Source organism: Malaclemys terrapin, chromosome 1 (assembly GCF_027887155.1).
Source record: "Malaclemys terrapin pileata isolate rMalTer1 chromosome 1, rMalTer1.hap1, whole genome shotgun sequence".
Classification (NCBI taxonomy): domain Eukaryota; kingdom Metazoa; phylum Chordata; order Testudines; family Emydidae; genus Malaclemys; species Malaclemys terrapin.
Genome location: NC_071505.1, coordinates 97,574,856 through 97,589,106, shown reverse-complemented (window position 1 = coordinate 97,589,106; position 14,251 = coordinate 97,574,856). Strand labels below are relative to the sequence as shown.

Genomic DNA, 14,251 nt, shown 5'->3' with positions numbered 1-14,251 from the left:
ACAATGCGGCATTTGGAACCTTCCTTGCACATCAACTACCTTCTCTCCTCTTCCTTTGACTACTGGGTTGGGTGGAAGGGTTCTCCCTCTCCCTCCCTCCGCTGGTGGTAGGGTGGGAAGGAAGCTCTGACTGACATGCATGTATCAGCCAGAAGGGGTGTGTTCCTGTGAGTGGGGTTCTGCTTGCTTTTCCTGAGACCCAGTTTGAAGCATGTGGATTCCCAGGCAAATGTGTGGACCTCAAAGCAACCACTTACAGGGCCATAAAGATAACAAGTTCATGAGCTATGATTTGCGTTTCATGGGCAAAAAAACGCACCCCACCCTTTCCTGGAAATGGTGCAAGTCAGCTGCATGGGTTAGACCTGCCTGCAGTTTGCTGAGCTAGTTTGATCACTCTCTAATTTTGATGTTTAAAGATTAATGGCACTAGCTATCCTGTTTTGCTCTTTCTAGGCCATTCATAGTGCTGCCACCCCTGATGGAATGGATAAGGGTTGCTCTGGCTCATGCAGGGCACCGTCGCAGTTTCTCTGTGGACAGTGATGATGTACGGCAAGCAGCAAGGCTCTTACTACCTGGAGTTGACTGTGAACCTCGACAGTTAAAGTAAGTCCATGCAAAGAAATAATGATTTGAAAAACCTGTAGCTCTTTCATAGTGACAGTGATTTAACAGGCAGAGTAAGGGCTTTGTTATGTCCTCAGATGTGCAGAATGCTCCTTCTCGTCACTGTATGTCTTGTAAAATCAGCTACTGTATTCGTTCACATGCCTGTACGAGCCAGTTTCACAGGCTGCGTGGTAATGTGCCTGCATACCTAACAACTGGATCAAGCTCTGAATCTGTTCATAAAATCTTGGTTTGTCTTTTACCATTGCGTTCTGCTTTACAATGAGAGATGGAAGTCTTCCACTAATTATGTCTGTTTCATTGTGTTCCTGTTACAAAATATTGAGATGTAATGTAAAGGGCTGAATATATTATATTGTTTTCTGCAATAGTGGTTTATACAGCACATTTACAGATAAAACCAGTTCTTGGAATAAAATTACATTTTTGATCCTGAAATCACTGTAATTGAAAGATGTTGCAGGTCTGAATAATTCAATACTTATTTTTAAATATGTTAGATGTGACCTTCTAATGAGGCCCTAAAGTATATGTTTTCAGTATATGTTTTTAATGCGCTGCCTTTTCTTACTCATATATGCATGTATAAAACAGCTTCCTAGTGCATACTTGATTCTGGGTTATATTTGTTTTAGATGTTTATATGAAAAGCTCTTATGAATGTGTCAAAAGCGGAATTATTCATCAAAGTTGCTTAATAGCTGCAGCACACAATATAGCTGCCAGTCGTCAGACACTACCTTAGAGACTAGTGAATTCAAACCCAAGCTCATATTTTTCAGCACCCTGTCACTCATACTCATACCCAGGTGATATATGTATGCTTTCCTGCAACACAGAAGCATGGAAATTAAATACATGATTAGGTCCGACAACCTGCATCATAGCAGCTGTATTTTGTTGACTCTGGTTTTCCAACACACTTTCACTAAATATTATAATATTTTAATTTGAGACTGGAATAATGCTTTCTTGTTTGAATATTTTATTAAATATGTTGAATTTAAAAGCTAAATCTTGAGGTTCATATTTCAAATACTGACTGTAACTGTTTCATATGAAGCTAAATATCCCGGGCCTGACTGTCAGTAGGACTTAACATTTCACTGTTTCAGCTGAAGTCTGTGAGGTCCGCCAGTGCTCAGCTTCTTTGATAATGAAGCTCTTAATTTTAAAAAGGCACAACTAAAAAAACCTTTCCAGTTAAACTAGCTGATACAATTGTAGAAAAGTCAATATTCTTTCTTCTAGTCCCCTGAAAGAACAAAAATCATGTTTTGATATGATAAGAATATACAGTTTTTCTGCAGTTAGCATGCGTATAGAAAAACTTTGACTCTTTTTACCTATTCTGCCATTTTAACAGAAGTTAACGTTTTAAAACCAGGTTATGTTAGAGTGAATTGTAGTTATGTCCCAGATAATTGACTGATTATTGAGAAGAAATCAGTGCTCAATTAAAGCAGCTATCCAGAATTCAGTTTATAAAGAAAAATAAAACTAAAGCCACTTTTCAGCTGTCTTACAGTCTGGAATGAGAGTGGAAAGTATGATCTAGATAGAGTTAATGAGGGTTTGATTTCCATTCCCATTTCCCAAAACTAAGGTCACTGTCAGTGTAAAAAGAAGAACAGGAGTACTTGTGGCACCTTAGAGACTAACAAATTTATTAGAGCATAAGCTTTCGTGGACTACAGCCCACTTCTTCGGATGCATATAGAATGGAACATATAATGAGGAGATATATATATATACACATACAGAGAGCATAAACAGGTGGGAGTTGTCTTACCAACTCTGAGAGGCCAATTAATTAAGAGAAAAAAAACTTTTGAAGTGATAATCAAGCTAGCCGAGTACAGACAGTGTGATAAGAAGTGTGAGAGTACTTACAAGGGGAGATAGAGTCAATGTTTGTAATGGCTCAGCCATTCCCAGTCCTTATTCAAACCGGAGTTGATTGTGTCTAGTTTGCATATCAATTCTAGCTCTGCAGTCTCTCTTTGGAGTCTGTTTTTGAAGTTTTTCTGTTGTAATATAGCCACCCGCAGGTCTGTCACTGAATGACCAGACAGGTTAAAGATATAACCGCATTTGCTCCAATCCCTCGGATAGAGACAAGCACCTACAAGATCTCTATCAAGCATTCTTAAAACTACAATACCCACCTGCTGAAGTGAAAAAACAGATTGACAGAGCCAGACGAGTACCCAGAAGTCACCTCCTACAAGACAGGCCCAACAAAGAAAATAACAGAACACCACTCGCTGTCACCTTCAGCCCCCAACTAAAACCTCTCCAGCGCATCATCAGAGATCTACAACCTATCCTGAAAGATGATCCTTTACTCTCACAGATCTTGGGAGACAGACCTGTCCTCGCTTACAGACAACCCCCCAACCTAAAGCAAATACTCACCAGCAACCATACATCACTGAACAAAACCACTAACCCAGGAACCTATCCTTGTAACAAACCCCGATGCCAACTCTGTCCACATATCTATTCAAGTGACATCATCATAGGACCTAATCACATCAGCCATACCATCAGGGGCTCGTTCACCTGCACATCTACCAATGTGATATATGCCATCATGTGCCAGCAATGCCCCTCTGCCATGTACATTGGCCAAACCGGACAGTCTCTATGCAAAAGAATTAATGGACACAAATCTGACATCAGGAATCAAAATACTCAAAAACCAGTGGGAGAACACTTTAACCTGTCTGGTCATTCAGTGACAGACCTGCGGATGGCTATATTACAACAGAAAAACTTCAAAAACAGACTCCAAAGAGAGACTGCAGAGCTAGAATTGATATGCAAACTAGACACAATCAACTCCGGTTTGAATAAGGACTGGGAATGGCTGAGCCATTACAAACATTGACTCTATCTCCCCTTGTAAGTACTCTCACACTTCTTATCACACTGTCTGTACTCGGCTAGCTTGATTATCACTTCAAAAGTTTTTTTTCTCTTAATTAATTGGCCTCTCAGAGTTGGTAAGACAACTCCCACCTGTTTATGCTCTCTGTATGTGTATATATATATCTCCTCATTATATGTTCCATTCTATATGCAGCCGAAGAAGTGGGCTGTAGTCCACGAAAGCTTATGCTCTAATAAATTTGTTAGTCTCTAAGGTGCCACAAGTACTCCTGTTCTTCTTTTTGCAGATACAGACTAACACGGCTGTTACTCTGAAACTTGTCAGTGTAAAGGGGCCTTCAAGTGGGTGTTAATGTGACATTTAAAGGCCCTTTACACTGCCACAGTGGTGTAGAGTGTGCTTGCTGTAACTGAGAATCAGGCGCTGTGTGTCTGTAATACTGAGATCAAAGGAAAGGCTGCTGCTTGTTGGAAAGCATCATGATATTAATTTGAAATCTTGCTACTTGTAATGTTTTATTTGTGCTCAGTACAGACCCTCAGCACTCCTCATTTCCACCCAGTCGTTGTACCAGCCTCTCATTTCTCCCCAATGAGCAGCAAAAGCCTTGCATCTCCCCAGTCCTCATCAAGCATCAATTCTATAGTTGCCAAGGCTTTGAAATATTTTCAAGAGGCAATTCTTCAAATAAACGGAGGGACTGAGGACAGCTGGAGGATTTTGTATGTAGTCTGAGACATTTTAGATTATTTTTTATAAAAAATATCCTAACTACTGGGAGCCTTAAGCCTGAAACTGTTATCAGTTTTTTCTTAAGGATCTTTTCTCTTACTGGTCCAGAAGGCAAAAAACAAAAAGACACCCCCTCCCCACAAACAAAACAAAAAGAACCAAAACTAAATAATACACCATATGCTACATTCTGTGTCCTGTGTCTACCATTGTGACATTACATTATTCCTCTATGTTGATTCATGGCCTATTGTTAAAAAATGTAAGACAGAATCTGCTTCCACACTACAATACATATTCTAGAAAAGAAGTTTGGAAGAATCTCAAAAAACTTGGAGTTCAGGATCAGTTCAGATAAAAAATCGACTGTTCAGTGTCCTATCTGAACCTCCAGCAAAGAGATCTCCTACCATATTTTTGTGACGCTTCCCAGCTCAATTACACAAACCCTTATGGTCAGGTGCCTAGAACGTGGGATTGTAAATGATCTCAGCCTTATTTCTCTCCTTCCTCCCAAAATTTCCCTTCCTTCCTCCTCCCACTATCTCCCTTCTAGCGCCCCTTCTCCGTCTACTGTCCTCTTCTGCACAGAGCAGGGGAACCAACAAGGAGGCAATGAAATCTGTCAAGGAGTGAGTAAGATGACTGCCTGCCTGGTAGCTAGGAGATACGCCTGCAGCCAAAACTATTATCTTGATGATCAAGCGAAATCCTGCTGCTCTGTGGGACATAGGGAGAAAGTTAGGGTCTGTTTCAGTAAATAAGAATTGTTGGTAAGTATTATCTCATCCCCCAGTGTAATGCTCTCCTTCACCCATCCAAATTCCAGTATCTCCAGCAACATCTGATTCCTTTCTTCATCATTTTCAGATGTCCCCCACCTGCAGATCTGTTTTCCATCCTCACCCCCTGACCTGTCCAGTTGCCACTCAACAAATCACACTCCCAATCTTTAATATGGGGTCAAGACCATTATTTCTCCTTCCCCAACAAGAGCAGTAGAAAAAAGTGGATGGAAAAGCAGTCAGGACATATTGAGGGGAGCAATTCTGCTGACCTACTCTTCCATCTGGGAAAAGCCCAGGGCAGATGATCTGAGTCAGAGAGTGGTGAGCAGCCTGAGGACCTACTCCGCTGAGAGTTAAAGGATAATGTGATATACTGGTTTATTCATCTCATATACAGTGATCGCAAGTGTCATCTCTGCATCAAGTATCATCTGCAGCTTCCCATATGGAGACCTGAAGGGGTTAGTTTTGTCATTTTCCAATGCGTATGTGAAGCCAGTCAGAGCATTAATATGATAACATGGTCTGAAGAATCAATATTCTGGTGATATCAAGATCTATATCCCTGCCCTTTCCTACTAAGGCAATTTTATCTTGATATTTTCTCACTATTTTGGGGCCAGATTCACTCCTTTGGTTCTGCTAGCTCAGTGGCTCTCAACTTTTCCAGACTACTGTACCCCTTTCAGGAGTCTGATTTGTCTTGCGTACCCCCAAGTTTCACCTCACTTAAAAACTACTTGCTTACAAAATCAGACATAAAAATACAAAAGTGTCTCAGCCACTATTACTGAAAAATGGCTCACTTTCTCATTTTTACCATATAACTATAAAATAAATTGATTGGAACATAAATATTGTACTTACACTTCAGTGTACTGTATAGTATATAGAGCAGTATAAACAAGTCATTGTCTGGATGAAATGTAATTTGTACTGGCTTCGCTAGTGCTTTTTATGTAGCCTGTTGTAAAACTTGGCAAATATCTATATGAGTAGGTGTATCCCCTGGAAGACCTCTGCGTATTCCCAAGTAGTTGAGAACCACTGTGCTAGCTGATCTCAGGTTTCAGGCTCCTGGTAGTAATATGTTCACATAGAGCTGGAACATGGTAGCACAAGCCTTCTGCAACCCAGTTCCAATGGGGAACCCAGAGCAGGCCGCCGTAGCCCACATTGAGCAGGGCTGGCTAGCAGATGCTCTAATTCAGAAGTCTGGTGACCCTCTACTAGCAGGGTTGCTCTAGAGCTGCAGTTATAAAATAAAGCTGCTTCCCCCTACAAGGGAAAGATGAGCTGTGGTATCTCTGCCTGCCTTCCTCTGCAGGTTAATGCCTCAACCAGCACAGTGAAGTCTTGGCTTCATTTGTTCCGTATCTTGGTGCAGTCCAACTAGTCCCTTCCATGTTTCTGAGGTGGGGCCCCCATGCAGGATTCCATGTTCAGACATATCAAAAGCTGTGCAGTGGCCGAGCGATATCAGTACAGATATATGGCCTTGTCCATCATTGCCACCAGCGCTCCCTCTGTTCCGTGTCCTGGTCTGAATCCTGACTGAGAGGGCTCCAGGACACTAGATGGAATTGGAGAAAAATCTTTGTGAACTTCCCAGTTAGCTTGCTCAGCAAAGGGAGATTAGACAGGAGGCAGTAATTAGCTAAATCAGTTGCCTCAAGAGATGGTTCCTTAAATACTAACTGGAATTAAGTAGTGTTTAGTGGTGGGACAGGCTCCAGCCAAGTCAACAAAGTTCTGAAAATAGGAGTCATTTCTGAGCAGGAGCTGAACATGGTTTGACGATAGTCAGGAGTGGCTTCTCTCACCTCTGAAATATTCAATATTGGTGACTTTTTCTCCTGGAGGCAGACCTCCCCGCAGTGATCCATTCCTAATGGATGATGCTTAGTTAGGATTATTATAATATGCTTTATTTATAGCTGCCTTTGGAAACAACTCACACATTACAGCTAGGGCAGAATGCTGCAGCGTAACTGCTCAGGGATTGTTTTTGCACCCAAGGGTAGATGAGAACCTACCTTCACTGTCTGCCTCCTATCCAACAAGCATTGCTGCCAAGATTGTGCAGCTTCTTGTGCGAGATGAGAGCCAATGAGCCCTATCATGGACGTTACTGGCTGTCTCATGGTGTAATCTCAAGAAGATGATAGAGGGGGCCCACTACCTCAAGGGCCCATAGCTCTGCAGTCTTGCTAACTCCTGTGATTTTATCACCAGGCTTGCAATATTTAGCGGGTGGGTTTTTTTGTAAACCCCAGTTCCAGGAGTCATGTGATTATGTGAAAATCTCAATTTTCATTTTTGAGAAGTTTTTAGTTTCTAACCATCATGGTTCTGGAGTAAAGCTGGAAAAAGTGACCTCTGAAGGCTCAAAAACCAGAAAAGAAATACAGAGAATCCAATTTATTTATTTTAAAATCTCATAATTTTCAAGCCAATCTCATGATTTTGGGGAGCTGTCTCATGATTGTTGAATGTGTGGGGTTGGTGACGTTGACTCTAGAGTGCTCTCTTCCTCTCAAAAACATATCTTTGGCATGCTAGGCAAAGCTCAAGACTTTTTGTTTTCTTTTTACTTTTATGTTTCTTGAGAGGTTTCGTTTATTTTAATAACAGATGATGCCATTTCCAGTTTTAAGTCGGGGCGGGGGAAGACCTCTAGGGGTAATTAATATGATAGCACTTACATTGCAAGCACATCACATCTTTATTTATATGGCAGTGGCTAAAGTGATGCACCTCCTAAAATGACAGCCCAGACACAGAAATAGGGCCATATTACACTCTTTGACCTTGTGTACACACAGGTTGGGGTGGAGTGAGGTTGGTTAATTTGCACTGAGTTTTTTGGCACACTTACTCGTACATACTAAATAGTATGCAATAATTGCATACAGGCTGTCAGCTGTTTTCAGATTCGGTACCGACCAGTGTGTCTATGCAGCAGGGACTTTGTGCAGAGTAAGCATGCAGCATTCTGGACAGGTATCCCATAGTGCTCTGGTGGAACCCCATTGAAGTCCATGGGATTGCACTGATGTAAACATAGCTGCCCAAGTTGTGAAGGCTCCGTGTGAGACAGTTCTCTGCCTGTGCATTTGAGGTGTTCTGTGTGTGGAGGTAGATCAAATCTCTCCTAGCCTACATATGGGCAAAAGGGGGAGAGGAGCCAAGGGTAGCTGGGGAGGGGGTAGAGGGAGCCAGGGAGATGGTGGATACCAGAGTACTGGAAGGAGTCAGGGGCAGCCTGAAGGAGGGAGGTTGCTGGGTGGCAGGGTGACGTGGAACAGGTTGGATGAGGGAATGTGGGGTAGCCTCCCTTATTCTGCCCCAGGCCTCTTCAGCCTGTTCCTCTCCTCACCCTACAGCAAGGACTTGGTCTAGCCATCAGCCACCAATGCCTTCCTCTCCCAGCTGCCCACAGCGCTGTCGTGAAACCAGCAGGCTGGTGTTGAGTGTGGTGGTAGAGCAACTGTTTCTCTTCCTTCAAGGATAGTACCATAGCAGTGCCAGGTGGTGGAGAGGGTGAATTTCAGGGGAACCCTGCTTTTTCTCTGCAGGCTTGCTGTGATTGTGGCTTTGCTGGGTGTATGACATCCTCCAGGTAGGGCTGGGGGAAATGCACTGTGGGACTGCTGAACATGTGTCATGTCCAGTGCATCATACTAACCAGCCGTGTGTAAATTAATGCAGAATGTGGCCCCATAGTATCTAAATCCTTCAGCAATATTTCCCATAAGTCTGAACAGTTATATGTGGCTGCAGTGATGTATGGGACTGCTCCTAAGTTCTTTACTTGCCTGTATCCCATGCCCCATTCATACCTGCTAACATTTGAAAGCTATAAAGCTCCAGTGATTTGGGACAGAAACAGTGATAGTAGTGCTGATGGCTGAGCTCTTATTAGCCCTAGCCAAAAGGCCAGTGTCTATTCTCATACTTCTGGATCCTAGCATTCAATATAGTCTGTCACAAGACACAGCTACAACCATCCCACTTGAGACAGGGGGCAGAGGGCAATAGAAATACTTTGAAGTAATTAAAACAACGAGGAGTCCTTGTGGCACCTTAGAGACTAACAAATTTATTTGGGTATAAGCTTTCGTGGGCTAGAACCCACTTCTTCAGATGCATGAAGTGAAAAATACAGGAGCAGGTATAAATACATGAAAGGATGTGGGTTGCTTTACCAAGTGTGAGGTCAGTCTAACGAGATAAATCAATTAACCGCAGGATACCAAGGGAGGAAAAATAATTTTTGAAGTGGTAAGAGAGTGGCCCATTACAGACAATTGACAAGAAGGCATGAGTAACAGTAGGGAGAAATTAATGTTGAGGAAATTAAGTTTAGGTTTTGTAATGACCCAACCACTCCCAGTCTTTACTCAGGCCTAATCTGATGGTATCCAGTTTGCAAATTAATTGCAGTTCTGCAGCTTCATGTTGGAGTCTGTTTTTGAAGTTTTTTTGTTGAAGAATTGCCACTTTTAGTTCTGTTATTGAGTGACCAGAGAGACTGAAGTGTTCCCCTACTGGTTTTTGAATGTTATGATTCCTGATGTCAGATTTGTTTCCATTTATTTTTTTGCGTAGAGACTGTCCGGTTTGGCCAATGTACATGGCAGAGGGCCATTGCTGGCACGTGATGGCATATATCACATTGGTAGATGTGCAGGTGAACGAGCCCCAGATGGTGTGGCTGATGTGGTTAGGTACTATGATGGTGTCCCTTGAATAGATATGTGGACAGAGTTGGCACCGGGGTTTGTAGCAGGGTTTGGTTCCTGGATTGATGTTTTTATTGTGTGGTGTGTAGCTGCTGGTGAGTATTTGCTTCACGTTCGGGAGCTGTCTGTAGGCGAGGATTGGCCTGCCTCCCAAGGTCTGTGAGAGTGAGGGATCGTCCTTCAGGATAGGTTGTAGATCCTTGATGATGAGCTGGAGAGGTTTTCATTGGGGGCTGTAGGTGAAGGTTAGTGGCATTCTGTTACTTTCTTTGTTGGGCCTGTCTTGTAGTAGGTGACTTCTCAGGACCTTCTGGCTCTGTCAATCTGTTTCTTCACTTCACCAGGTGGGTATTGCAGTTTTAAGAATGCTTGATAGAGATTCTGTAGGTGTTTGTCTCTGTCTGAGGGATCGGAGCAAATGTGGTTGTATCTTAGGGCTTGGCTGTAGACAATTGATCGTGTGATGTGGTCTGGATGAAAGTTGGAGGCATGTAGGTAAATATAGTGGTCAGTAGGTTTCTGGTATAGGGTGGTGTTTATGTGACCATCGCTTATTAGCACTGTAGTGTCTAGGAAGTGGACCTCTTGTGTGGACCGGTCCAGGCAGAGGTTGATGGTAGGGTGGAAGTCGTTGAAATCTTGGTGGAATTCCTCAAGAGCCTCCTTTCCATGGATCCAGATGATGAAGATGTCATCAATGTAGCGCAAGTAGAGTCAGAGCCTAAGGGGACGAGAGCTGAGGAAGTGTTGTTCTAAGACTTGGAACAATGCTTCCTCAGCTCTCGTCTCCTTATGCCCCGACTCTACTTGCGCTACATTAGTCTCTGAGGTGCCACAAGGACTCCTCGTTGTTTTTGCTGATACAGACTAACATGGCTACCATTCTGAAATCTGAAGTAGTTGAAATCTTTTCTTGAGTGTAGTGATGGGAAATTACACTTCTGCCTTGAGACCCCTCACATGTGGAGTTCTCAGAGCTCAGGTCTCTCCTTGGTCCTATTAAATATTTATGTGCAGCCACTGGGAGAAATGATGAAACTTCTAGAGCTCAAGTGTCAACAATGTACAGATAACACACATCTCCGCTATTTGCAGTTTGTCCTAACTAAGACCTTGGCTACACTCATGAGTTACAGTGCAATAAAGCAGCCCTGGGCACCCTAGCTCACTCTCTGTCCACATTAGCAAGGCATGTAGAGTGCTTTGACTCCACAGCTACAGCGATGCTGGTATTCCACCTCGGCGAGTGGAATAACGTTTGCTGCGCCCCCGCTGGAGCCCTGCGGCACCAGTGTGAACAAGGTGTTGCATTACTGTGCTGTGATCAGCCTCCAGAAACGACCCATAACCCCCTTAAGTCAAGTGGCCACTCTTGTCATTGTTGTGAAATCAGCTGCAGGAATGCAGAAATGCTCTTTCAAAGCTCCCTGAAGCGGCTGCTTATCAGCTCCAAGAAAAAGCAAACATTTACTGTTAGCTTTGAGTGAGGGGAGGGGAAGGGGGTCTGAACTTACAAAACAGCATGCTGACACACTCTCAGCCCCCCAAATACCCACTTTCTCTCCCCCCACATACACACAACACACTCCCTGTCACACTCCACCCCACCCCACCCCACCCCACCTCCATTTGAAAAGCATGTTGCAGTCACTTGCATGTTGGGATAGCTGCCCATAATGCACCACTCCCAATGCCGCTGCAAGTGCCGCAAATGTGGCCATGCCAGTGCGCAAACAGCTGTCAGTGTGGACAGACTGCAGCGCTTTCCCTACTGCACTCTCCGAAGGCAGGTTTAACTCACAGCGCTCTACATCTGCAAGTGTAGCCATGCTCTAAGGGTTAAAGCAGTGGGGAGTGCTCAATAGCTCAACTATCTCCCCTTTCCCTGGCTTGAGAGAGCAGAACTTCCCAATAACTGCTTCATTTCCTGGATGGATGTGGTGAGAGTTCTCCCTCCTGTTGTAATCTACTTTTGCCATGGATGATAACTCCAGGATGATTCAGTCATCCCAACACAGGGCTGAGATCAGCATACACACGCAGAAGAGTTGGCAAAAGCTGAATCCTAGCAAGACGGAAATTATTATACCTGTGAGCAGAGGGAAATGATTCAGAGAGCTGGCCACCATGGTACAGCCCCCGCCAATTGAGGATGCATACCTACAGATCATCGAGACAGTCAGTCGTTGGGAGTTTGTCTGGATTTCTTGCTGACGCTATGCTCACTTATAGCAACAGCCACACAAAACATCTACAATCTATGACCAGCTGGGAGATCAGGTCCCAACTTTGCTGATGATGAATTGGCCATGAAAATGGTGTATTACCTCCTATCTGGATTGCAGCAATGAATTCAATTTGCGGGTCAAAGCATCAACCCTGAGAAGACTGCAACTAGTGCAGAAGGCAGCCACATACCTCATCAGCACCACACACAGATGACCAAGAGCACCTCACCTCTGTGCTCTGCTGATTACACTGTCCCACCCACAATAATGAGTTAAGTTTAAAGATCTCAGTCCTTATTTTCAAAGTGGCCTAGGCTCAGAATACCTAAGAGACCTCTTGTCCTCTGGGACCATCGTTGTCATTGATGGCTCTATTCCTCAGGAGTAATAGAATTGTCTACCTCAGGGTTCAAGCTCATCTGGACAGAAGACATGAGGGCCTTCTTTGGGGCTAGTCCCACACTGTGTAACTCTCTCTTGTGGAAAATAAGCACCAGCATAAACCTATATGCCAGTCCAAACGCAAGGGGTGCTGCTTTGATCTTGCTTTCCTTAAAAACAACATATAGCATACCTTGGCTTTCTCACCAACAGAAGTTAGTCTGGTAAAAGATATTACCTCCCCCGCCTTGTCTCTCTAATATAGTGTAGCATGTTAATTTACTCCACACCCCACATACGCACATGCGTGCACACACAATTTCCCCCTGGAGACGAATGAAGAGCAACTGTGTTTGATAGACATTAGTCTCCTTATTTAATTTTCTAATTCTGGAAGCCACTCAGATCCCATGGTGATGGCGCAGCATAAGAATCTGAATAGATTGGAATAAATAGAGACTGTGGGGGAGAAAAATATTGCCACTGGTTTTAACTCTCTTAATATACCATTGGACAGGGGGAGCTCTTTGCGAGGGACAGAGTAGAAAAATAAGATATTTTTCTATCTAATTAGGACAAGTCTCCCTTAAATAGGGGTAGTTGGTTTATATGTCTCTCTCCTTGAGTGTCCTTGTTCTTCCCACAAATGTTGACTAATCCTTTAACACCAGCGGTGGCTGCTGCAATAATTAGGCACAAAAATGCCAACCCAGTATGTGGCTGCAAACAAACTCCTTGACAAAATCCAGCAGTCCCTTGGTGCAGATTATGCCAGAAGATGAAGGGAATGTGAATACTTAAAAGGCAGCATGCAGGTTTCCTGATGTGAATCTCAACCTATTTTGCCTACTTGATATCTGAGGCCAATAATAATAAGGAATTATTTAAGTCCAGGCCCTTTTCAGTGTCGGGGCCAGAACACACGATGATTTTACTTGATGTAATATTCCATATGCTTGAGTTCTGTAATGAAATAGTTGTTACAATACAGACAACATATAGTACAGTATTATAGTGGTTATGAGGGGTTTGAATTAATTATTCTGGTTAGAGCTGAGCCAGAAACAAACTCCTGCCCATAAACTTTGGGATTATTCAAAATCAGAAGCCTTATCCAAATTTTACAAATGACTGTTGCCTTTATAAAGAGGCTAGTATATTAAAAGTAATTTGAATCTGGCTCCAAATTTTGTAGTTTCAGCGCATCTTTAATAGGTTTGTCAGTATCTGTAACCCATTATCCTCATTGTCTCCTTGACAAGAATGACATGTATATTGACATATATCCAGAATGTTTTTATTTCACTGTTTGTTTAATATGGATCCTGATTAAAATAATTTAAAAGATTTTTATTTTCAAATTTTAAAAAGAGACCCCTCCTCCACCTTTGGCAATAATTAATCTCAGTCTTTGTGAAGTGGTTGTGACTGGACTAATTTTGCCATCCCTGTTAGTGAAAACACAATAGTTTCTGGATAGCATTTACATTGTGCTCTCCTTACCGTTATCAATATAATATTTCCACTCAGGAAACACCTGAGAAAAGGAGTGGTGACAAAGTTAAATCAAGTTAATTATTAGTATTATTTGTTTTGTGATAGCATCTATGAACCCCAGTCATGGACCAGGACCCCCAGTGTACTAGGTGCTGTACAAACAGAGAACAAGAAAGATGTTTTTTTCCCCAAAGAGCGTAAACATTCCAAATGAATCATTATAATGAATTAAAATATTAAGATGCAAACCATTGTGGAATCTACCACAACTTTACAAAGTTATAATCAAGCAAATAACATCTACAGACTCATTACCCTCATTTTGCATTTTACACAAAGGTCATGGTGAGC

At 42.8% G+C, this 14,251-nt stretch overlaps 1 protein-coding gene across 4 annotated transcripts in view; it reads left to right on the top strand.

Moving 5' to 3' along the window:
* The window catches only part of ABTB3 (ankyrin repeat and BTB domain containing 3), a 282,735-nt gene that overhangs the window by 211,803 nt on the left and 56,681 nt on the right, over window positions 1-14,251 (top strand). For all 4 annotated transcript variants that reach the window (XM_054032688.1, XM_054032669.1, XM_054032679.1 and 1 more), the window contains exon 4: window positions 457-609. In XM_054032688.1, coding sequence (XP_053888663.1) covers window positions 457-609 — 153 coding nt within the window. The remainder of the gene's footprint in view (window positions 1-456; window positions 610-14,251) is intronic.